The sequence below is a fragment of the Genypterus blacodes genome, unplaced genomic scaffold, assembly GCF_046128005.1.
Source record: "Genypterus blacodes isolate CSIRO-AG114 ecotype Tasmania unplaced genomic scaffold, CSIRO-AGI_Gbla_v1 ptg000006l_1, whole genome shotgun sequence".
NCBI lineage: Eukaryota > Metazoa > Chordata > Actinopteri > Ophidiiformes > Ophidiidae > Genypterus > Genypterus blacodes.
Genome location: NW_027466820.1, coordinates 175,035 through 200,028, shown reverse-complemented (window position 1 = coordinate 200,028; position 24,994 = coordinate 175,035). Strand labels below are relative to the sequence as shown.

The 24,994-nt window shown below is 48.3% G+C and overlaps 1 protein-coding gene across 1 annotated transcript; it reads right to left on the bottom strand.

Annotated features, from left to right (window-relative positions):
* Positions 1–1,855: 1,855 nt before the first annotated feature.
* On the bottom strand, positions 1,856–24,994 carry LOC143000425 (paxillin-like). Its single transcript, XM_076149738.1, has 11 exons — positions 24,767–24,994; positions 11,678–11,835; positions 11,502–11,587; positions 11,196–11,335; positions 10,836–11,034; positions 10,474–10,621; positions 4,959–5,117; positions 4,307–4,480; positions 3,349–3,430; positions 3,098–3,246; positions 1,856–2,873 (listed from the first exon to the last, which is right to left on the bottom strand). The coding sequence occupies exons 1-11, from the start codon at positions 24,777–24,779 to the stop codon at positions 2,607–2,609; spliced, it is 1,575 nt and encodes a 524-aa protein (XP_076005853.1). The 5' UTR covers positions 24,780–24,994; the 3' UTR covers positions 1,856–2,606.

Genomic DNA, 24,994 nt, shown 5'->3' with positions numbered 1-24,994 from the left:
TAATCAGGACCCATACAGGCTCATGCCTCATCCAAGGCCGCGGAGAAGAAATCACACAATGTCTCCATGTAGAAAGCAGAAGTCCTCCTAATTTCCTTACCAGTAAAGTCTTGATTATTCACAAATCATTTCACAGAAGTAGAAACAATAAGGCAACAAATTGTAAGAACATAAATAACCACGGGGCGACAACACGTCTGTTCAGCTTCACACACAAACACCTTTAAGTGAAGACGTACATGTTGAGTTCAGAGTCTTCCTAACACCCAGATCCCACAGTTACTGCATGCGTCTGTATACACGACTACACGGCCTGTTCAATGCCTCAGTATGTAGATTTATCCTCAGCTTGTCTTTTACAGTGTTAAGTTTCGGGTGTTAGGAGTCCGTTTAGGAAATCTGCACCAGGTTGAGCGCAGCAGACGATGAAGCCTGCAGAGACTCAGGACTCCACAGTGTATAAGACCTTATTGCATTGAGACATTTGGCACAAGCACAGATATTCTCAAAGTAACAATAATCAATGTGCATAATGTGTGTGTGTGTGTGTGTGTAAAACCAAGCCTCGCACACAAAGTGATCAAAATGAAAAGAAGCCAGTAAAGATAATAAGACGAGAGATATCGACTCAAACAAAAATGCAATCACACCATAACACGGACAAATCTGTAAATCAAGGCCTCGGTAAAGTAAAGAGTGAAGAAGAGCGTTGTTCCATCGCTTTCTGATGAAGGTGCGGCTCCAGTTTGGTGTCGTGTTCCGATTCCTGACCAGCCAACGCAAACATCCCAACGATCACAGCTCCATGAGTCATCCCTGTCCTTGGATGTCTGGAATACAAGCCAGTGTGTGTGTGTGTGTGTGTGTGTGTGTGTGTGTGTGTGTGTGTGTGTGTGTGTGGTGATCAGGTCCAGGTTCAGGCCCAGGCCCAGGTCCAGGCGTGCCCATAGAGCCAGCTCTGTCTGTGCGTATCAGCGGGAGCCTCCACGGTTCAAAAATAGAGATATATTTTCATCAAAACGACGACAAAACACAGTTCTGTCCCAAAGTGGAGCAGACTGCAGATACGGTGTACAAAGGTTGGATTCTGATTGTAACAGCAACTGGCAGCTCGAGCTGACGGAGGTCCGGCTAGAAAAAGGAGCAGGTTTCTAATCCAAATGTCCAGGAAATAGAAGAAATCGATGTCATTTGAACCAGGTTAGATCTGAAGTAAGCAGCTGTGAAAAACATTTGCCTTAATTAACAAAATGATTAATAAAGAGAGAAAGTCACAGAAGTACTAAAAGAAAAAAAAAAACACATTTAACTGATCCCATACTTACTCTGAAAGGACGTGTGTGTTGACGTGTGTGTGTGTGTGTGTGTACGTGTGTGTGTGTGTGTGTGTGTGTGTGTGTGTGTGTGTGTGTGTGTGTGTGTGTCTACAGCAGTTAAAGTCTCAGGTTTCAAACTGGAGCATAAACACTCTTTTGTTTTGGCTTGTTTACTCAAAATTGCACCAAATATCCACCACTGTCTAACTGTTCTACATATAATCACTCTTATCATCATCATCATCAGGTGCAATAGTCCATTTTTTAAAACATTTGAGCATTTAAAATGAGGCCCAATGCAGTAGTAATAACTTTAAAAACAGTTCTAAGTTGCAGATCTGTCCGCCTCGTCTGTCTGCGGTAGAAAACGTGACAGCGTTTGGTGTTTACGTTGGTGTAACGGCGGCAGAAAAGACGCGACGCAGCTGCACGTTCCCACGGTGAACAAATGAAGCAACCGGAGCACAGATCTGACCGTCGGCCCACATCTGGACTCATTTCAATAGAAAAGCGGTAAGAAAATAAGTGGTATTTGTCCACACACACACACACGCTGCACACATGCAGCATTAAGAGATCTGCAGCCAGTGTGTGAGAGAGGAACCGATCAGGGGTGTGGGTGTGTGTGTGTGTGTGTGTGTGTGTGTGTGTGTGTGTGTGTGTGTGTGTGTGTGTGTGTGTGAGAGGATTGAGCCATTTAACCTTCTGTAACTTCAGCATGAGTCTGTGTGTGTTAACGTGTGTGTTTCTATGTGGCGCCTCAATACTTTCCATCTCTAGAAAAATACAAATCTTTGACATAGATCATTCCAATACTGCCTGACTCCTCAGAGACGTTCCATAGAACCATGGAACCATGGAGCCATGCGGCGGACGTCTAGAGCAGCTGTCTGCTTTGTCATAAAACTATTTTAAACTAGGCTGGGTGCTCACATGGTTCAAGACCCAGCAATGAGGGGATTTACATCATTTACAAATCACTGAGGAAGCCAGAACACGGCTCAGATACACAAACACACACACGCTTCAAGAGAAGATACGTCGCTTTGTCTGCTGCATATATGGGAATAAATCTATCAAAATCTCTTTGGGCTCTGTTAAAAACTCCTTTAGTCAAAGTGTGAAATACTAAGCCTGAGTTTGGACAGGCAGGGAAGTCCCCTCAGTGTCAAGAGGGACTTTTGTAGTGGACTCATCTGTTGTGATTCACCACATCAGGCCCTGCGTCTCATAAAGCAGTGACTCACACACACACACACACACACACACACACACCAGCGAGGCAGCGGTCTAGCTGAAGAGCTTGACGAAGCAGCCCTGGCAGTACGGCTTCTCGTTCTGCTCCTTGAAGGTTCCCTTGTTCAGCTGCTTCAGGCAGAAGGCGCACACAAAGTGCTCCGGGTGGAACTTCTTGCCCATGGCCGTGATGCAGCGGCCGGTGATGGGCTTCTGGCAGCCGGAGCACAGGGAGCCGCGGCGCTCGTGGTAGTGCGACTCGCAGTACGGCTGGCCGTCGTGCTCGAAGAAGCTGCCGTTAATGAACGGCGTGAAACACTCCTGGGAAGCACAACAGCAGAGGAACACACTATGAGTTCTCACACACACACACGTTCATTACACACACATATACAGGCTAATACAGGTTCACACACACACTAGCACCAGCTATGAGAATCAGACGACTCCTCTTTCACATTAAGTGTTGAAAGATTTTTGGTGAACTCAGTTTGACCATCTTCCTCTTTCACTTCCCTTCGGTGCGCAGCTTCACAGCGACTCACCCTGCAGACGAAGCACTCCGGGTGCCAGAGTGAGTTCAGAGCAGAGATGTAGTTCTCCAAAATGGCCCGGGCACAGCCTCCACACTTGGGGGCGAACATGTCAAAGTAGTCCTTCCTGCAGAACGCTTTGCCATCCTTCTCATGGAAACCTAGAAGGCAGCAGAACCGACACACACTGGCTCTTAACTGCGCGCTTCTTTCAGTATTGGTGCTTCACTAACTAAGCTAGGAGTGGAAAGGCGGCTTGGTACCTTCTGGTCCAAAGAAGGCTCCACACTGGGCGCAGAAGAAGTGCTCAGGGTGCCAGGTCTTGTCCAAAGCAGTCACGACTCTCTGTGAGACAAAGGACAAGCACACGGTGAATTCAGCCACAGTTGTTATTTACAGAGCACAGCTATGCTCAAAGAAACAAAGCCCCAAAGTTTGACACGCATCTACATGCAGCACCCAGACAGTGACCAGCAGAGGGCAGTCAGGATCTAGAGAGGAAGCATGGGGGCAGCGTGGGAGGAGCAGGAATGCTGGGGCTGTTAGCTCATGTTTTCCAGGCCTGATAGCGTTTTCCCAGCAGCTTTGACTGGAAGCATACATGTCCACCACGTGACAGAGGGTCTCTAACTGCAGGGGAGCGTGAATCACTGAGGGGGGAGAAATGTTGCAATGCTCTCATGGACAGGTCACTTAGATTTACAAAGCCTCAGAACTTTGGTCTGAGGCTTTGTAACAAACTGTATCTTTGTGTCTATAATTGATACCAAAGAAAGAAAGACAGAGGAAATCTTGGCAGTGACTCTACTCTACTTCCTGTCCACTACCTCTGGCACTGAGTGTGTGCCTGGGGTGTGTGTGTGTGTGTGTGTGTGTGTGTGTGTGTGTCTGCATGAGAAATGATTGAGGTGTGAGTGTGAGGATGGGAGTGTGTCACTGTGGAGAGAGAGGACAGGCTGTCTGTCTGTAAGAATGTATGTAAAGTAAAAATGACGTCACTTCTAATGCCTGTGTGTGTGTGTGTGTGTGTGTGTGTGTGTGTGTGTGTGTGTGTATTACCTAACTCAACATCTGCTTGAGAATTGCAATTTCCGACATGCAGTGATTTTTCCAGGAAGCCCATAATCCATTAAGTTATGAATAAATAAATATTATCCCACCCCAGCATGTCTGTGCGTGCGTGTGTGTGTGTGTGTGTGTGCTTATGCATGCATTACTAACGTCCAGTATGGGTCCATTACAGTAGTGGCATCGTGGAGAGAACAGGCTGTGGTAGTCTTTCTCACAGTACGGCTGTCCGTCACGCTCAAAGAAGTTCCTGGAGCCGATCTCCTCCTGGCAGTGTGTGCAGACAAAGTGCTCAGGGTGCCACGTCCTGCCCATGGCGGTGACCACCTGGTGGAGGGAAACACAGCGAGCAGGTTTAAATGAGCTGTGAAGGGAACGGCTTGGCTCAGCACGAGTAGAGAAGCTTTAAATTATTCTTTCACACTCGGGATTTTTCTTGATGAACTTTATGAGGAAAGACTTGATTTACACCAAAATTGGCATGGAAGCTCCAAACGTCTACATGGAGCTTTATGTGCGACTAAAATGCAATAGAATGAAAGTCTAGCTTGTCCTGAAAACTACATATTGAGTGCAATTTGTTTTACAACCAGCATAAATAAGATTTATACAGGTGGAGTCTGAGCATAGGAGCTGGATTGTTGACAGATGAAGCAGCTTTGGCATCACGCTTCTGACATTGCTTAAGATTTATGGATCATGAGCCAAAACAACGTAACCTGGGGACATTCATATCTCTGTTCCACACACACACACACACACACACACACACACACACAAACACACACACACACAGAGTCCTCACCTGTCCCACTATGGGCTTCTTGCAGGCACCACACACGCCCTTGGCCACCGTCTGGACTCCGAGCCTGTTGAGGTCGGACTGCAGGCTGCCCAGCATGTTGTCCAGCTTGTTGGCTGGTTTGGGAGGACTGGAAGTGGAGACCTTCCCCTGGGACTGGATCTGACAGAGGCCGGAGACCGAGAGGATCATTAATGACATACATATCATTGGGAGAGGCTCATATCTTTGGGTTTGCTGAGACTGTAGGAACATGAGAGAGACTCCACAGTGCTGAATACGTCTGGAGACCGAGGTGAACATCGACTGAAGACGGTTCTATGACACTAAAGGATACGGATCATGGAAGTGGAAGTGTCACTTCCTGAGGTAACAGTGAACATGGGAATATCTAACTAAACATAACACCATGGATCATAGTCTATATCACCTTTATAGTGTGTGTGTAGGCTCACCCTGATACTAATGTACACACTCACAGACTTTCTCAGATGGTCCAGTTATTGGATCATCCGGACTATTACATTCCACAAAGAGAGAAAATAGACACATAGACACACACACACACACACACACACACACACACACACACACACACACACACACACACACACACACACACACACACACACACACACACACACACACACACACACACACACACACACACACACACACACACACACACACACAGGCCTTTAACCTGCATATATATATGTCACCTCTCCTGTCAATCACCTCCTCACTAAAGACACTGTGGGCTCTGTTGTGTTCTAAACCTGGTGGTATCCATCAGTGTCACGTAACCACGGTGACGCTCGGGGCCCCTTACAGTGTCACAGTGGTTCCTAACCCAGTGGGGCCTGTTGTTGACGGAAGTCGTTGTGGGAGATGCTATACTTGTAGTTGTAACTGTGCTGTCATGTGTCAGATTAGGTTGCAGCTGAACTGCCAGCCTCCCATTCCTGCGCACGACAGGACAGCCAGTCTAACTGGAACATTGGGGGTTGCTGGGAAGCTTTTTAAGTCTCCACTCCAGTCCAAGTCAGGTGCCATATAATGTCTCAGGATCAGAGAAGGAGCGCAGTCTGCGGCCTGAACGTTAACCCTGCTGGAGCCGTGGCCTCGCTGGCACCGGCATGAATGGAAATGGGGAGACAGAAATCGAGCCAGTCGCCTTTCTACAGCTCACACACATACAGAGGTGCAGCCGGGTAGATTGAGACCAAAATAGCAAACACACACCCCGATTCAGGGACTGAAACGGATTCAATGTCACCCAAGAAATAAACAATAGAGCCAAATTGTTCAAATGTGGAAGAAAGTTAAAGTTGAGAAAGAGAAAGAGAGTGAGGAAGAGAAGGTGAGATGAAGAGAGGGGGTCCATGCCTGCATTGGTGGGAAGTTGTGGTCATACTCAGTCTGACAACCCACTGATACAAAGACCTTGGGAGGTGGAGGCGGAGTGACGGGCCTGGGAGGGGGGCTAGGTGATGGAGGGGGCTGGACAGGGGGAGGAGTCGGCTCCCTAAGGGGAGGAGGAGTGGGCTCCCTGGGGGGCGGAGGGGTGGGCTCACGGGGTGGAGGGGTGGGCTGACGGGGCGGAGGAGGGGTGGGAGGCGGAGGAGGTAACGGAGGAGGGGGCTGTTTGACTGGGGGGGGCTTTTTGGGTGCTGGGGGAGATTGAGGAGGAGGGAGGACTTTTCTCTGTGGGACAGGAGACTCAGGAGGGATGATGATCTGAGGGAAGGAGAGAAAGAAAGAGGGGAAAAAGGGGAGGAAGAGGAAGGTAGAGAGGCAAGAGAGGCCAGAGTGAAGCAGAGGAAAGGTTAATAGAAACAAAACTGCTCGCTGACTGAATGTGTATTTGAAATGTAAATAGTTCAAATGTAGATCTATAGATCATCAGGCTCCCAGATTGGCACTGACATCTCTCGCTGTCCGTCTCTACCTTATCCACTGATGGTGCGGCGCCTTCTTCCCGCGTTCGCTGTGGGTTAGACATGACGATGACCCCTTCAGTCAGCCAATCATCTGGCTGCTGTTTGCGTCGGCGCTCTACTCGCCCAATGCCCAGTTTCCCCTGCAGCTCCTCAATAAGTCGATCCTGTGAGTTGCTCTTATTGACAATGACCGGCCCCATTTTTCGCCGCAGTAACCCTTCCCTGTACATTGGGTGCACGTTGGTGGTCTCTTTGGTGCGGCGGATTACTGACTTGAGCTGCAGGGATAGACGATAAGGAGGAAGTGTGGGAGCTGGGCTCGTGCCAATCACTGCAAAGTCCATGTTGGATTTGCAAACACAAGCAAGACCAACACCCAGCACAGGATCGCTCATTCAGCTGCATAACTCCTCAAGCACTGGCTCCTGAAGATGCCTCTGTCTCTCTCCTCTTTTCAATCAAGGCGACTTGCAGAAGCTCAGCACAGCCTTCCATTCCTTTTCAATGCATTCTCTACAACTGTTCCATGTATGTGCGGCACTGCATGCTGTACAGCTGAAGTCAAGACAACACAGGGCTGTCACAAAAGCTAGCACACGTCTCTGCTGGTGCCAAAAGCAAGGCTGCAAAAAGGCCTAATGAAGTACAGATGTCTGTTTGAAACACTGCATTTGATAGAAGCACGACACAGAGAGTCAGTTATTAAAAACACATTGTTCGCATCAGCCTCCGGTTACGTCAACCAGACCGGCCGAGCCCAGTGACTAATACAGCGATGTCAACAGATGCAAGTAGAGGCGTGCAAAGGCAGCTTTCAACATCAACCACAAAGACTAAAAAGTCTCCGCAGAGAGGCTTCACCCTAAAGCCAGCTTTTTTAAAAAAATGACACAACATGCATCACACCTCAAGCATAGACTGAGGACGAGGTTCATCAAGATGCTTTTTGTGAATAGCTTCTGCTTATGATCCCAAAATAAGCTTGATTCTGCCACTGACACGTTCAAGATTAAATCATGTATATTACCATAATCCATTTCTTACTGATAGGCCTGTTAGTGTTAAGGGTGCTATGTGTGTAGCTAGAGAATGATGCACAATTGCATCTTAGATCTCATGGCCTAATATTAGAAGGTGTGAGTGCGGCCCCAAAGGCTCCCCGGCACTGTGTCAGCAGCTTATTTTGGGAGGGTATAGATCAGCCTCCTACTTGGCCGCAGGCAGATAGTCGCTCCACGGCTGACGGTTGCTGTGTGGGTAGGTCCAGGGCTGCATCTGGGGTCCCAGGGCAGGTGGATGGGGTGAGACAGTCGTCTATCCAGCTGGCCTCTGTCATCGGTGTCAGTGTTCCTTCTCTGCTGAATTCAGGATAGATCCCTTCTTCCTCCTCCCAAGGTCTGTCTTCATCTCCAGGCATAACGTCTACTCCGTCAGCAAGATAAGTAGCTGCTGGCTGGTTCTCTCCGACTTGTGCCCCTGCTCCCTCTGGTTGGGTGTAGCCGGAGGATAAGAGCTTCTCTAAGGCATCGTCCAAAAAAGGCTCCCGGCATGGCCAGGTCACGTCTAGGATGTCCCGTTTCTCTGAAGGAGGTGGAGATACTGGTGGCACAGCTGCAAAGGACACTGGTGAGGCCCTGGGACTGCTGCTGCCTGGAACTGTATAAGTTTTCCTGAAGATCTTAGGTACTCCACTTTCACTCTTGAGAACTGTCACTGGACTTGGAGATACTGAGGTCACGCTCTTTGTGACCGCCTCTGGAGTAAAGCACTTGCGTGTAGTTGCTGGACTGGAGATATGAGGGAGCGTCAAAGGACTTGCAATCCTTGGACTTGGACTTGAAAGCCTCATCACTGGGCTAGCACACTTTGGAACCGTTTCTGGACTAGCACACATTGGAACAGTTAGTGGACTAGAGATGTTGGGGATTGAACTTGCACTTTTCGGAACTGGACTTGAAAGCCTCGGAACTGTTACTGGACTAGCACTCCTTAGCTCAGTATCCATAGTGGTAGTAATTGTCAATGGATTGCTCTTTAGAGCCGTTTCTGGACTGGGACTCTTGGGAAGTAGACTGGAACTTATAGGAACTGTTACTGGGCTTACTGGACTAGGACTTTTAGCTGTGAGGACTGGGCTGGGGCTTTTGCAAAAACTTACAGGGCTTGGGCACTTGGAAACAACCAGTGGACTGGAACTCCTGGCAGCAGGAACTAGGCCAGCACTTGTACCAGGACTTACAACCCTTACATGTGGACCTAAGATTTCATGGATGGACATATCTGAAGTACTTGTGATGTCAGGTTGATTTGGGGGCGTCGCTGTGCTGGTGACACTGAGACTCTCCATCTGAGAGACCTCAGTAGTGACACTGCCACCATCATCTTTCTGGATATGGGAATACTGAAGGTTTTTGGACGACACAATCATTGCAGATGCACCACTTAAAGAGGCCGGAGTTAAACTAAGACGAGAACCAGCATCTTCATCTATATGGAGTTCCAGTGGAAGCAGTGTGCAGTCAGGCGGAGTGTCACTAGAGAGTAAGAGTGTATCCACTGAACCAATGTAAGTATCTTTAGATGGAGGTGTCTGGACAGCTGCTGAACTTTCTACCAGTGAGGGTTCTTCCTGATTCACAGACAACTGAGAGCCAGACTGAATCACGTACAATGCAATGATGCAAAGTACATACAGGGACAACATATAGACAATGGTACAGAAGAGAGAAAAGACCAGAAAAAAGTTTGAGAATGAATGAAAGTCTTCTTGTACACATTATGTATCATCTAAATCATTTAAAGGGTAGAATAGCATTTGCAAACCCCCAGTTTCTAACATTAACCCTAAAAAATAACTTCAATGTCATCTTGATCAGTACTTTTCTGGCAAAGCCTCAACTGAACACAACTATTGTATTATACTAACTCTGGCTTTTTTACACATGCAGGCATGACACAAGAGCTATTGAATCATGTAATGTGATACATAATGTACAGTAAAGATTGACAAAGGACCAAAGTTTTCAAACAATGGCGGGTTCTCATATAACAGCCAAGTCTGTTCAAACAAAGCCAGAGTGGGCCCAGATACAGGCCAATAATTGAGCAGCATTACACCAGCAACAACAACACAGACCAGCCAAAAGCATCACTCTGCTTCCATAAGTCTTATTTTTCTTGACAGAAATATTCACTCCCTGATTCATTAATCTGATCAATTGTACTTCATGACTTCATCAAGTTCTGTTGCTGAAGCTCAACATTTCCAGCAGATGTTACACAACAAAAGCCTTCCAGGGTTAGAGGAAGGATGATGTGGTCTGGGAGGGATTCAATGTGAAACAGACGCAGGAAGTATTAACCATAGATTAACCACAAACAGCAGCAACAGCAATGTATGTAAAGTGAGTTAAGTGGGGAAGCTCAGCGAAACCCAGGCCTCATTTTAGATTTCATAATAATACTTGAAATGTAGCTACATACTGTATGTTAAAGAAGGTCTTTTTAAGAGTTGTGCAGCAACACTCGCATCACCTAACCCAGCATGAACCCCATACCAGAGAGACGCCACTCACGTTGCTTTGGACTTTGAAGTCAGACAGGGAGGCCATGAGCTCGTCTAGCTCTCGTGTGGCAGAGGAGGCAGACATTCTGGCCTGGAGCTGCGCCGGCGTTTCGTCTTGTTCATCTGTTGGTTCATCTGACACCACTAAAGGTGTGGGACTGAAGAGAAGAAAACATCAACAACAACAACAACAACATCAACTAAAGCAATTGGCTTTTCATGTCAAATTCTAAATCTAAAACACAAACAATGCTTGATATAATCATCTGCGTTATCATCTGCATTTCCGCCCCCTGGGCATCAGTAACGTTTATCTCTTCTTGTATTTGAGCGATGGTATAGAAATCCTTAGTATTACAGTTTATCTCTTACATGGGTGAGGGTACAGAACTTTCCAGCTCATCTAGAAGGCTCTCTACACTTGGTCGAACATCCTCTATTCCTCGAGCTCCCATGTTGCGTTTGGGCTTCTCCATCACAGGCGGCGGCGTGGCCTTGCCGTGAGTAAAGTCTCCATTCTCTTGGACGTGGTGGTTGATGATGCTGGGGGGCAGCGGTGGAGCTGCTTCCTCTATCGTACAAAACACAGGAAATTGGATTTCCTACACCGCTCTATGTTTTATAGAAACGTGGATGGCGAGATGACTAAAAGGATTGAGGTGAGGGGACAACCTTGGGACTAAAGAAAAGGTCCTGCCTAAGAAAGACATCAGGGCTCAGTTCTTACTGTACCTTCTACAGGGAAAGCAGGAGAGCTTTGCTGGACTACGTTGAGCTCCAACAGCAGGCGGTCCAGCTCAGACAGGTTGCTACCCAGAGACGAGTTCATGGCAGCAGCTGACGCCTCGCCGCTCTTCTGCTTATTTGGGAAGCTGGAAAGATTTTGAGGAAGTAATTTGGAACCGATTCGACACGACAATCTATCAACTATGGAGGCGTTATAGCCCAGCAGCAATGGAGAAATGAAAACACTGCAGTATTATAAATGTGAGATTTATGTTTGGTTTGAAGCTGAGCTTTCAGAATAGAAGTGCCTGCCTGTAAACGTGGTCCTCTTCACCAAGGGGTTGGATTGGACTGCAGCTATCTCCAGACCAGGGACTTCTCTGAGCAGAGCTGAGGGACTAAGCAGGAGATGTTGAAGTCATTACAGAGAATTCTGAGGGCCATTTGTAAAAGAGGTGTGTTCAGTCAACACCTGTGACCACACCTACCTGTGTTTCATCTAGTCCGTTTGGGGTCTGCTCAGGAGGAGAGGGCAAGGTTTGGGACTGAGACCCCACAGGGATGGAGTAGCTTGCGTCGTCGCACAGGAACAGAGGGTGTTTGGAAATGTGGGATGTTGTGGACTCAAGGTCCGCCAACAAAACATCTACAGGAAAAGAAAACAAACACAGATTTAGTCAACACACTCACACACACTCCATCCATTTAGTAATTGAATTGAAATGCTATCACAAATCAACAGCTGCTTGCATAGAAACAGGATCAAATAACAACATCTCTCTCAGCTTGCCGGGAGCTTTGTTGACACGGACAACCTGTAAAAGTTGAAACAGGCAAAGTGTTACAGCCACTCCTTTGGTTACTCATTGACCCCAGCCTGACTGCAGTCCTGACATGTCTTAAATCAAGAGTCCACAACAGGGATCCACCATCATATTTTCCATCTCCACCCACACAGCCTTGTCTGTATAAAGTTGGTTTATTTAGTACTTTGAGGAGAACACGGGTTAAGAAAACAACGACTAAAGCAGTGGTAACCTGTAGGTAGAAGGACGTGTAACATTTAAGGGGATTTAATGAAGCACACAGACTGTATTACTGGGCTTATTTTAGCATGGTCCCTCACCACAGCAGGGTTTAGTTTCTCTTGTAGAATTCCACATGTGGCAAAAGGTAAAAGCTTAACTTCAATAACAAAGCCACTCGAACAACAAATATCCCAGAAATCAGCAATATCTACAGAACAATTTTCATGTTGTCAATATCTTAGTGTTGAACAAATCAAAGACCAAACGAATCAAACGTACACACACACTATACTGAGAGGCAGCAGATGGATGACAAAGCTCAAACGTATCATCCATAAGAGCTGAGCAGTAAACTAATAATGTAGTAACAGAATCAAACTGCACTCAAGTCAATATTACTCCATAAGCCAGAGTCCCAATGTTGCAGCCTTGGCAGTATTTGTTAGTAACGACTACACAAAGAGGTGAGACATACCTTAGAAGAGACACAGCATTGTACACACACAGACCCGGGAACATGAAGAAGAGCAAAGAAGCACAGAGCAGAAGAAGGAAGAAGCAAAGGGAGGAAGAGGGCAACCCAAACACACGTCTGCCAGGCAGGAACTGCCTATCTTAACTCTACCATCAGCGTAAGAGAGCCAGCGAGCAGGAGGGGGGGAGGGGGGGAGAGGGTCAGGGCAGAGAGGAGAGCGCAGGGTTAAACTTAACGACAGCAGGGTTGGTTCACCTTTCTCCCCCCGCTGCTATTCTGATCCCAACCGAGGGGCCTAAAAGCTCAAGTGAGAGACGCTACTCACGCAAACCACCGTCCACTGCAGAGCCCTGAGGCAGGAGCCGTCTAGCTCAGGTGGGCCGGGCGCATTACCTCATACGTGACAGCCAGGGCCGTTGTGAAATAAGGAAAGAGAGCAGGCACAGCTCTTATCTGCGGTGTCGTGCCCACTGAGGGAGTGGTATGGCAAAGGTATATAAAGGTGTAATCAGCTCCACCTTCACACAGTCAGCGCTAACCCCGCTAGGGTGACTCAGGCTCACATTTAGCCATCATCATACTCCAAATATAGCCCATAGAATTATTAATCTATCATTACTTCCTGTTGAACAATTTAAACAATATCTTTCAAAATTCTGTGACTTTTCAAAAAGTTTGTTTTTCCACAACTTTTCCAGGCCTGGATATCTCAAGCTGTTCATTTGCTGAAAGGAATATATGAATATGAATGTCAATGAAAGGTTGCATCACATTGGCATCTGTGCTGTTGGCTGCTCTGTTATGGCGTGGAGCTCTAGACAGACAGGAGACACAGCTGAACTAAAGCTACACCAGAGCCACTTGGAACACCTTAGCATTAGCATGGTTAGCATGTTTAGCGTGGCTAACATGCCAGTTGGCTGATTTCACAGGCTCCCCTCCCTCTGCCCGCACGGACACAGAAGCCCCGGCACATTCCACACGCTTTCATTATGGATACAACACAACCCAGTGTTTACATGAGCGCAGCCAGATAACAGCGAGCCTATCTTCATCTCTTACATGGTCGTGATGAAGGGAAACACACCCACAGTGAGTCAGGAGGCCACGTTCAACACATTCTACAGACTTTCCTGCTTTCAACTTCAACTAAATCTTTGCAATGTTTATTATGAAAAACACAAAGAAGTGTGATAAGGTTGTAATGATGAAGCTAACAATGTTCCATAATCTATAAATGAGCTACAACTGTTTTATTCTAGTTAAACAAGATTTAAATGATTTTAGATCAACTCAGATAGAACAGAACAGCGTCTAGACTCCTTGTTATGTGTTCGTATCTGTTGTGTATCTTGATAATTACCCACTGACGGTAGATTATCACATTGATTAGACTGCTACATACCAAAGCAACAAATGATTTCCCCTATGTACGTTCATTTTAAATGGCTACAGGATACAAACGTGTTTCTGTTTTCAGTCTCAGTTTCTGCCTGATTGGTTGATCTGAAGGGTTCATGATCAGGAGGGCTGACTGAGGAGCAGGCTGAGACAAATCCACAACATATCCACACATTTGTCAAGTCAAGTCAGGTTTATTTGCTCAGCCAGATCTCAGACAGCGTCTCAAAGGCTTCACAGGCCCACAACAACAAACGGCTTCCAACCCGACCCAAAGCTCTGCAGGGAGACCAGGAGGTTCAAAGAGAGACGGCCAGGTGTGCACAAGGAGCTGTAGGTGCCAAAGACAGATATTTTGAGCTCTTTTAAGGACTTTCTCTTTGGGTTGAGGTACTTAACGGCTATTTCTATTGTTTGTAATCTATATAATAATTTAAAACGAAAATATCCTCACACATCTCCAAGCCGTTTCCTGCTGAGATCTCAAATCAAGACATACTCAACAATCCTCTCTGTGATTGTTCCAGATTTACTACAGCATGTCTCTTTCAAACACACACACTGTGTATAATGCTGAGCGGCAGAATGAGCACATCGGGAAACAGGAAGTATGTTGACAGTGTAAAAGTAGAATGTTTCCTGTTGGGCTTAATGTGTTAAAGTAGAACAGGAGACCTCAGACCCTTGGGTTGCCTTTGTTCGCTGTACACTGTGTGCTAGACAAGCTCTGGCCCGTCTACAAGCTACACAAACACAGAGGTGTGCCGCTCTGCTGTGCCAGAGCAGCATACCACAACACACGGGCTCCCCGCTGACCAAACATGGAACTGCAGCTACAGAGAGAAGGACGTCTGGCTGGGAGCAGAAGACATCAAAGCGCTCGGTGTTTAAAAACCAGCCGTGTGATTTAACTGGGCCCGATCCACGGTTCAGAGAGAAGTTTAAATGAATTATAGCACAGAGTAAGATACGCCTTCAGTGTGAGGTTCAAGGGGCCACGAGAGAACTCTGGATTCATTTCATATGGGGAAAACTTTAAAGTTATCTAATGAGTCCTGAGGCCCTGAGGAACCTCTAGGACACGGAGGAGCGACTCAGACCTTCACCCTCACTCCCTACAATAGGCTACACTTACATCCAATAATAAATCATGTCGGTGAAACCCCGCTAGCTGTCTTCGCCTGCAGTTTAATGTAACAGCATGGGGCCGGGGGCAGCTGGGACGAAACAATGGGAAATGGCGTCCAGAGGAATGGCGAGTAAAGCGAGGCCGTCTGGAAGTGCGTGCGTGGCACAAGCGAGTCCTCAGAGGCCGCAATGTGGGTTGACGTAGATTAAGGAGACTCCCTTCCTCCCAGATGAATGGTGTGTGTTTTAATTACACGAGTGCCGCTGCACATGGAGCTCATTAGGGGGAGACAGAGAGAGAGACGGAGAGTTAGAGAGAGAGAGAGAGAGAGAGAGGCAGAGAGACATAGAGAGAAGAGTAGAGGAAAGCTTGGGGTTGCAATAGGAATGTGGAAAAGGACATCAAAATTGGATTTTAAGAGGGGGGTGTGGGTGTGGAAATGTAAACAAACCATCTTAACAGTAATAGAAATCAAATGGGACCTAATTAAGGCAGAGAGAGAGAGAGTAGAGCCTTTCTTCTTCTACTCTACTATGAGATTTGATCAATAACAGTCCAGTCTGGAGCTTCAGCACAGACAAGCCTCCATTATTCCTGTCAGGATATCCTGCCTGCTTGACGCAGCACACACACACACACTAACACTCACTGCCCGAAAACCCCTTATCGCTGCTGAGCAATGCAGAGTGAATCAATGCTGTCGACCACTCAACACGTCCACTCCAGCCCGTCATCGTCTCAGACGCACAGACGCTCTTTATCTGCTGAAGGTTCATTTCAGGGGATCAACGTGGGCAACGCAGCTCAGCCGCTCACAGCCTGCAGGGGGCGATGCTGAGGCGTATGTGTGTGTGTCTGTGTGTGTGTGAGAGCAGAGTACACTTCCAGCTTTATCTCCGTCCCTCGGCTGACACACAGACTGGTCTTTATCTGCGAGATTCATAAATGCCAAGGCATTAACGGAGATATGAGGATCTTACAGACGGCCACTCCACTGGCTTAATGTCAGACGGGAGCCTTCCACCCTCTTTCTCTGTCCTCCTTCTTTCCCCCCTCTCCCCTTTCAGCTCTCCTTTGGTTCTTCTCTCTATCTGATGGGCAGCAAGGTGCGCTGGCTGATATGAATTCCAGACATGCCGGGGCTTGAAACACGGCTTTCATATGTGAGAGAATTAAATGAAAGTGAGAGAGAGAGAGTGAAAGGGGGAGAGAAAGAGAGAGAGAGGGAGGGGGGTAGAGAGGGAGTGTGTAGAGGGCTGCACACCAACTAAATGAATTAGTGTGATAAGGCAGTGAAGGAGGGAGTGAAGGCGAGATAGGACAGATGAAAGGAAACTGAAATCGCAGCATGAAAGCCTGTATTTTGATGAAAAATCTCTTTTGAACTGACAACCTTCATTTCACTCTGCTGCTCAGGAACGGGGCGGCGCCGACAGCCCTTCGCTTTCCGTCCTGCGGGAGGCGACGGTTCAATGTCACACACACTGACAGAGCGTCACACAGATGATGAGTCCCTCTATCTGCCTGAGCCAGAGCAACATCAGGGCAGGATGACAGCTCAGGCATGCATGCTGGGCTCATGGCAGACAGACCGCACAGTGGGTGCACACACACGCTCAACTAAACCACAACACAGAAACACACACACGCACAGAAAGAGCACAACACTCAGAGAGAACAAACCTCCACCAAGGCCAGACTGTCTAACTCGCCATAACAACCAAAACCTGCCTTTCTGTGTACATTAGACTTTTATAATCTGACTTCTTGACCTTGTAAACCTCCACATAGAGAATTAGATAAGAGAGAAATCCTCCGTCTGCAGTCCGGATGGTTGTCTATGGCCTCAAAGTACAGTTTCATTTAATAAGTTATAAACTGTGATCCAGATTTCCCTCAAAATCTGCGGTGATATTCCCTGACCCATGACCCCCCTCTGCACAAAGCCTCATAGAAACCTATCGAGTTACCTCACTTACACACACACACACACACACACACACACACAATAGAACAAGGCTGCACACAGGTGCCTCACAGATACGATCAGCCTGCCCACGCATACCAAAGACACACGGAGGCATCTCGGCCCACTATAAATACTCCCCTGACCAACCCTGACCTGTGGGATTAGACACATACAGTAGATGATGGATGGTCCGAGCCTCAGCAGGGCGGCGGAGAGGAGAGACCACCCTGCCGGCCCCGACCGTAGATCACGCCGCGTCTGCCGCTCTTTATCATGCCTCTGCGTTACATGAAGTGGGAGCCGGTTGGAGTTTCCCCCGAGCTAAATCGATACGGTGCTACTAAAAGGAAACAGCACTACAGCCCGGCTCTGTAATTAAGACATCTAAAGTTACTGCATATACAGTAACATAGTGCTCTGCTCAAGAGGCATGGCAGTGCGTTTACATGCCACTGTGCCAAAGGTGCGGTCTGGACTGTGATTAAAAGGTGGAGTGAGAAAGACACAAACATACAGGATGTGTTGTGTATGTCTGCATGTATTCAGACGCGCTATGAATCTGCCTGAACACATCTAATGTCCTCTACATGCGTCAGGGTGAAGGTGGATCGGTTTGTGCCAGGTTCAGTGTAATAACTATGTGTTTACGTGACATTTGAAAGAACCCTGATCTATATTCTTACTGCATCATCAATGTTATGACGTTAGAGCGTAAACACATTGACTGATCATGGTCACACTGTTTACATGCTCCTCTTACTAATTTCACAATCTCCTTTTTTAAAGGTTATTTGAAATACACTGACGTCACTTTATGCTGATGTTGAGTGAGCTGACACACAGACGCAACCCAGCCTGAATCCTCCTTTGTTTAGTAGCAGGGAACATCACAGAAACGTCTCTTTACAAGGGTGAAAGCTGCATCTGCATGAGGATTTTTGCATTTGACTAAACTAATGTCTTCATACACACTGAAGCTGAGCCTCCTGATGAGGCTTCAGCCACCCCACAGACCAGGCCGCTGTCTGCTGGGGCCGTCCTGCGGTCGCCACCTCAGCTCAGTTCAGTTCAGCTCCTCCCATAACGTGACGCCACTCGGCTTTCCTGTCTGACCTCGAAACACACAAACGTCTAGAAACAAAGCTACAGTCCACAAGGTGTCGAAGCGAAATGGGCTTTTTTTGAGTTTAAAGACTTTGGTATTACAAGCCAATGAAAGAAGATGATGATGTAGTGAGAGCAACGTGTCAACAAAGCAGCACAGCAGACTAAACAATCTGGTGAGGAGGCACGAGGGAGCGTCTGCCAACGCTCAGTGCACCAGTTTGCAGAGGAGCCTCTCCTACATGCATTTGGCTTCTGGCTTCATTTACCAAAACATTGCTCGATTCCTTGATGGAAACTCTGAGGATCTAATCTGGTTTTTCATCATGACGAGCCAATAGCTAGTTCCTTTGCACATTTACATCCTTCTTCTTCTATGGATCGACACTCTGACCTTGATTCTTTGCCTCAGAACACGTTCTATCAGATCAGATGTTACTAGTTCAGTTGTTAAAGTCCTACTGAGATGTTAATTATCATTTCAATATACTGACTGGTGGTTATTGAGACAAAAGTAAAGAACTGGAGCAATAAAATGTTCGTCAAAACAATAGCGGGGGCAAAAGAAACCACAGAAACGACCGACATCCTTCCCCACACTGACAGGCAGAGGTGGTTTGTGGTTCCTCCTCAGGGGACCATGTGACCGGGGAGCTGCTACTGCTGGGTCTGCAGATGAGAAGGTACTTACTGATTTGGCACTTTAATAACATTTTCAAACAGACTGTTGGCACTCCTTCCTACTCTTTCTCCCATGTTGCGCTGTGCCAGCCCCCCCCCCCGGCTCTCGTCTGTCTGCGGGGGCGTCGACTGCCACACATGACAGCTACATGTCACCGCTGAGCCTCTTCTCACCTGCAGGAGCTAAAGCTTCAGCGTGAGGGTGTAAAGAGAAGCAGGCACCACCCCCAACTCCCATACTGGAAAGAGAACCCACAATCTACAGCTAAAAGGTATGGAGTTACAATTGAGAGGAAATAGGGTCGTACTAAATTCACACTGATGGTTTTGCACAGGCCCAGTAGATTCTGTCTGGTTCTGTGTGTCTCTGGTTTGGATGTGTGTGAAGAGGAGCGGGACAAGCTGCTCTTTGTCCCCCCTCTGGCAGGACAGAGACGGGGGGAGAGGATGGAGAGGAGGGAGAGGAGGAAGAGGTCTGGAACGCAGGCAAATCATTCCACTAGAGAACAATCAGCCCCGTCCATGGACCAGTGTGTGTGTGTGTGTGTGTGTGTGTGTGTGTGTGTGTGTGTGTGTGTGTGTGTGTGTGTTAATCCGTAAACCTGTAGTGCTGTAATCCTGACGCAGCATCACTCATGTTGTCATAAACCCGAGTGGAGTGTAAATTGACATTGAGCTTTATGGATGATCCTCTTTAACAAGCATGATGCTGATTGTAAATCCAACTTTAGCCCAGCTGCTCTCTCTCTCTCTCTCTCACACTCTCCCCTGCTCACTCTCTCTCACAAACACACACACATGCTCATGGTCACTCTCTCTCACATGTCCACACTCACCCACCCAGCCTTCCCTGCAGATCAAAGCCCTTCATTGTGTGTTTGGTCTTATATCAGTCTGAGGCCTGATGGACCTGCTGGGCTCAAACCCCCGTCCCCTAATCAAACAGCCTCGTGTGATCTGCACTGGCAGACGCTCCGACCTCACTGCCTCTTTGAAAAACGCCATTTTAGAAGCCAATTAGGTGCGTTTAGCTTCTGTCTGACATTTCAAAGGTCCACAACACCGCATGGGACAGATATGGAGCCACAGAGACAGACATCTGAACAAGTTTCCCTTTGCAAAGTTTGATGGAAACCACACAAAGAGCATCACAAACAACGTGACGTCTTTATTTACTGAGCAAAACTGTTACATGAGCTGTCAATCATTAACATGAGACTGAGAGCAGCAGGGACTCAGACGCAGCAGGAGGGCGACACACACACACACACACACACACACACACACACACACACACACACACACACACACACACACACACACACACACACACACACACACACACACACACACACACACACACACACACACACTCTTGAGGCCATAGACAACCGTTCATTTCGGCCTTAATGGAGGTTTGTGCCTTATTGTTGTTTTGTGTTTTCATCAACAACATCTGGTCATTTAACAAGAACCCGGTTGCTTGGAGACAACAGACTGACCAAAAAAAAAAAAGAGGAGGAATTGATTCATCTCCTATGGCAGAGAGCAGCTCACTTCCTTCTGTCCAGACATCACATAAGGAAGTCAGAGAGGACGGGACACAATGAGGCAGCTAATCAGTTCCTCATGACTAACGCCGTGTCTGTGGCCTGCGAGCGTCACAGCGGCTGCCAGGCCGACAGCAGGAGGTCAACAAACCATTCTCTGACCAAATATGATTATTGGTTTGGAGGGAGATCTGCTCCGACAAGTCCCACAAGACCTGCAGTAAGGTCCTGGTCCCTGCAGGCTGGTGGTCAGAGGTGCTGGACCCAGGAGAGGACATGACGGCTGGCTGAGCTCAGAGACAGCACTGCTTAGTCAGCTTTCCCCTCCAGAGCCCCGACTGTCCACACCAGCAATCTGTGAGCTGGAGCGTGTGTGAGAGTGTATGAGTGTGTGTGTGTGTGTGTGTGTGAGACTGTGTGTGTGTGTGCCATATGTTTCAAAGCCTGGCATTTTAATTTTTAAGACAGACAGATGGACAAACTCTGGAGGAGATGGGAGCTCTGAGATGCCACATTGATTCGGCGTGTGATTGATGGAGCAACGTGGCACTCTGAGAGAAACTCATTACTTACTGCAGCCAGACTGAGGCTCGCATTAATGTGATGGCCACACGCAGCGTCTCTCTACATACGAGAGCTGAGCTGCAGAGGAAACAAGCAGAGGGGGATTTCTGCGGCGTAGGAACTCTAAGAGGTGAGAGACTTCACACTCATACGAGCAGAACAACAAGCAGGACTGAGAGCTGACATCTCTGATCATCTGGGTAGAAGTGTGTTTTAGGAACGAAACTCGCTTTCACGCTTGAAGTCGGATTGGGGTCGAAGGTTCAGTTTGCAGGTCAGGAGGCTGAACTGAGCCACGGACAGGAGAAGAGCAAATTTTTCGTAAACTCGCCAATGGAAACAATTCAGACAGCAGAAGATCGCGAGAAGAAAGAAGAAGAAATTAAGAGGAAGTTACTTTGAAATGCAGCTCACAAACAGATTCTCCCTTAAAGTCTACAGACGGTAAATAAGCCAAATGCAGACTCCATCAGATCTGATTAGGAGTTAGCAGATTGTTGCTCTCAGGGGAATCACCTCACCTCACCTTACTTCACTTTAAATCATCACTCAAGTTTCTATCACACCAACAAAGTGAGCAGATGTTTGCAGGGGGAAGAGAAGCAGCAGAAGGTGCAGAAGGTGCAGCGAGCAGGAATGCAGCTCAGGTATTCACTGGGGTTTCTTCACACTTGTGTCTTGTTGTTGCAGGCCCAGAGAGATGTGAGGTGAGCAGCTCAGAGGACGGAGAGAGAAGAAAGTTTGCCTCAGCATGTCAATAAAAACAAATCTGAGGAGGCTTTATTGTGGCACCTCAGGCCGGCACGTTCCACTACGACTCTGTGGGATTAAGATCAAGCGTTTACAATTGGGCCTGGACCCAGATCCTCCTAACACCTAATCTGCTCCCCTGCAGGCTCGGCCCGCTGAGCCGGAGGGAGATTGCAGCCTGCAGCCTCCAGTGTGCGGTTTACCACAAGAATGGAGGGGGAGCGGGGAGGAGGAGGAGGAGGGGGAGGAGGAGGAGAGGGGGCGGGGCCGAGCAGCGGGGAGCTCCAGGAGGACATTTGGCCCCGGCCCAATCCCTGCATGTGGGCCTGATCCTCCTGCCTGCCTGGACGCTACCACGGCTGTCACTTAGAGGACGAGCGAGGATGGAACAGATGACACCACTCACACACACGTGTGCATTCTGAACCCTTCACACACACACACACCAACACACACAAACACACACACACCATCTCAAGGGGCCAGCGTGGGAACTGATGACACAAAGATGAAGGAGGTGTGTGTGTGTGTGTGTGTGTGTGTGTGTGTGTGTGTGTGTGTGTGTGTGAGATAGTTTTCCAGGTGTAGCCATATGATTTCCAGGTCATTTAGGACCAAACTAGGTCACTGCCATTGTTTCTCTTTGTTACAGGCGGTTCAGTTTGGACCTAAATGACCTGAAAATCACTTTAAGGACTCTCTTCTTCTACACACACATGTAGGAGACGTTCTCCTGTCCCAGGCCTGAGGTGGACCGGTCCATAAACGACCTCACGTGGCGCTGCTGGATCCTCAACCGCATCCAAACCATCAACACACTTTAAGCTCTCACAGCCCAGACTGGAGACAGATTGAGTTTCCTTCTGACTCCTACAGGAACAATCAGATGAAGATCAGGAGTGAAGGGAGAAGCAGGGGGTTCATCTGAACGTCTCTATGTATGGGAAAGCTTCAGGTTTATGGGTTTATGGTGAAACAGTGACATAATTTACAGCCCTGCAGGGTAGAGTGTCGCTCCTTATTTAAAGCAGCTCCTTAAAGGAAAGCTCTTCACCGCTGTAAGGAGAGAAGGTGTCCAGAAATATTGCCTGCATATAGAATGACTAAGATCCTCGCTCGCACCGCCAACATGTTCACACCAATCCATACGTCCAGGGAGGAACAACACGTTTAGATCAGAACCTTTAGGGCCGTGGTTCTGATCCGCCTGGATAGTGGCTCAGAACCTTCCCTAGCTCCGCCTCCTGATCACAGAGGGGCGGCAACACCTTTGGGCCGCCGCTCGTTCATCATCTTTGACTTTACGAACGCATTCCGGTGTTTTTTTTAGCATCCAATGAACTCGACTGTCCTGCTAAACTTAACCCCTCGGTTGCCAAGGTAAAAAAAAAACAACAACTCATCAAAGAGAGAGAGAGAGAGAGAGAGAGAGAGAGAGAGAGAGAGAGAGAGAGAGAGAGAGAGAGAGAGAGAGAGAGAGAGAGAGAGAGAGAGAGAGAGAGAGAGAGAGACAACAATGGCAGCTCCTAACTGAAGCCCTGATAGAAACACTGCAGCCGCTTGTTTGGCTTCATAAACTCTTGGGTGTGGTCCCACGTGCACACTGAGGAAGAATCAGCAACCGCTAACAGGGAAGGAATCACAGCAAAGGAACTGAGAGAGCGACACTACACACACACACTCTCTCACCCAAACACACACCCTCAGGCATGATGTTTTCTGCTGTCGCTCTACACACACACGCACACACACGCACACACACGCACACACACGCACACACACGCACACACACACCTTATCTAGCTCCTTACAGGCTGGGTTTGTTTGGATAATTGGACGTAGTTAAATCCAGGAGAGCCCAGTCCTGCCTGAAACACACCAGCGGTTCTCAGCCCCTGGTCTCCCAGTGCCACAACAGACCGGCCCTGTTTATGTCCACACTAACTGGGTCACCCACATTGTTTTGGTGAGAGTGGGAGCATTCTGTGGCGTTCACTGACCGGCTCCACAGGGCTTTATCAGCTTTAATGGACCTTTACAGGTTCACTCAACACATTAACAACACGTCTGCATCAGGGTCAGTTTCTGATTCTTCTGTCCTGTAGTGACGTCGGCTCACAACTTAAACAAAGTGAAGATGAGGACCAGAATCATTAAGTCTATATACACAAGGAGGAGATGTGAGATCATTTAGAACCCTTCACCTGGATCCATCAGGGTCCCCCCACAGACCCGCAGACCTCTGAGTGGAGGCCAAACACAAACACACACACCGTGTCAGAGCAAAGGGGCGGAGGGTGACTGTGCAGCAGGGCCACAGGACTGCAGGGTTCGAATCCCTGCCTCATGCCTGTTTAACAAAAACAATCATGTGTTTGCACTTGTGGAGCAGAAACACGCGCGTGTCCGCTGACACATCCACGCCACCTGCAGCAGTTATGTAAGCACCCAAGGGACACAGCAGGGGGGGGCAGGGGGGCTCGGCAGGTCCGGGTCCATTACGAGACTCAAGGGGGTCCGGGGGTCTCTACGCTTCGTGTTCGCCCGGGGGGAAAGTTTAGATCGCTTCCGCAGTGATCTGCTGCTGCAGCGGAGGAATACCTCAGTGTGCAGGGCGGTGCGGTGCGGGCTGTGGGAGCGGACGTCCACGCAGGCGTCTGTCCGTCCGTCAGTCCGTCCGTGCGTGAGAGCAACCAAACAACAAACCGAGCGGATCACCGGAGCGGCTGGCGGAGCTTCGTTACGGAAGCGCGGAGCTCGAGCAGCCCGGGATCCCTCACTCCACCTGGGCTTCTTCACCACGCGTGACCCGGGAGAACAACAGCTGTGGAGCCCCTCAGGAATCCTTCATCTTGTCGATCGTTTTGACCAAACACACACGCGGGTTTCAACGTTTTAAGGTCGCGACCAAAGCGAGTAAACTCACCTAAATCGTCCATGGTGGCCGGAAATCGTTCCAGTGCTGAGAACCCCGGATCGGTGCTCCTCTGCGGATCACAGCTGGACTCTCTGGGCTCCTGACGCCAACTAGCTCCGCTCCACTCCGCTCGATCTGCTCGCTGAGCGCAGCGAAGTTTGCAAGTTCCCCGCTGCTCGACGAGCTTCAAACACACACACACACACACACACACACTCTCACACACACATTACTGCC

Coding starts and splice junctions, on each gene's coding strand:
- LOC143000425 (XM_076149738.1), bottom strand. Junction 11,035..11,195: donor TCCTGCTTTCCCTGTAGAAG/GTACAGTAAGAA, acceptor TTTGTACGATAG/AGGAAGCAGCTCCACCGCTG. Junction 2,874..3,097: donor CGGAGTGCTTCGTCTGCAGG/GTGAGTCGCTGT, acceptor TGTGCTTCCCAG/GAGTGTTTCACGCCGTTCAT.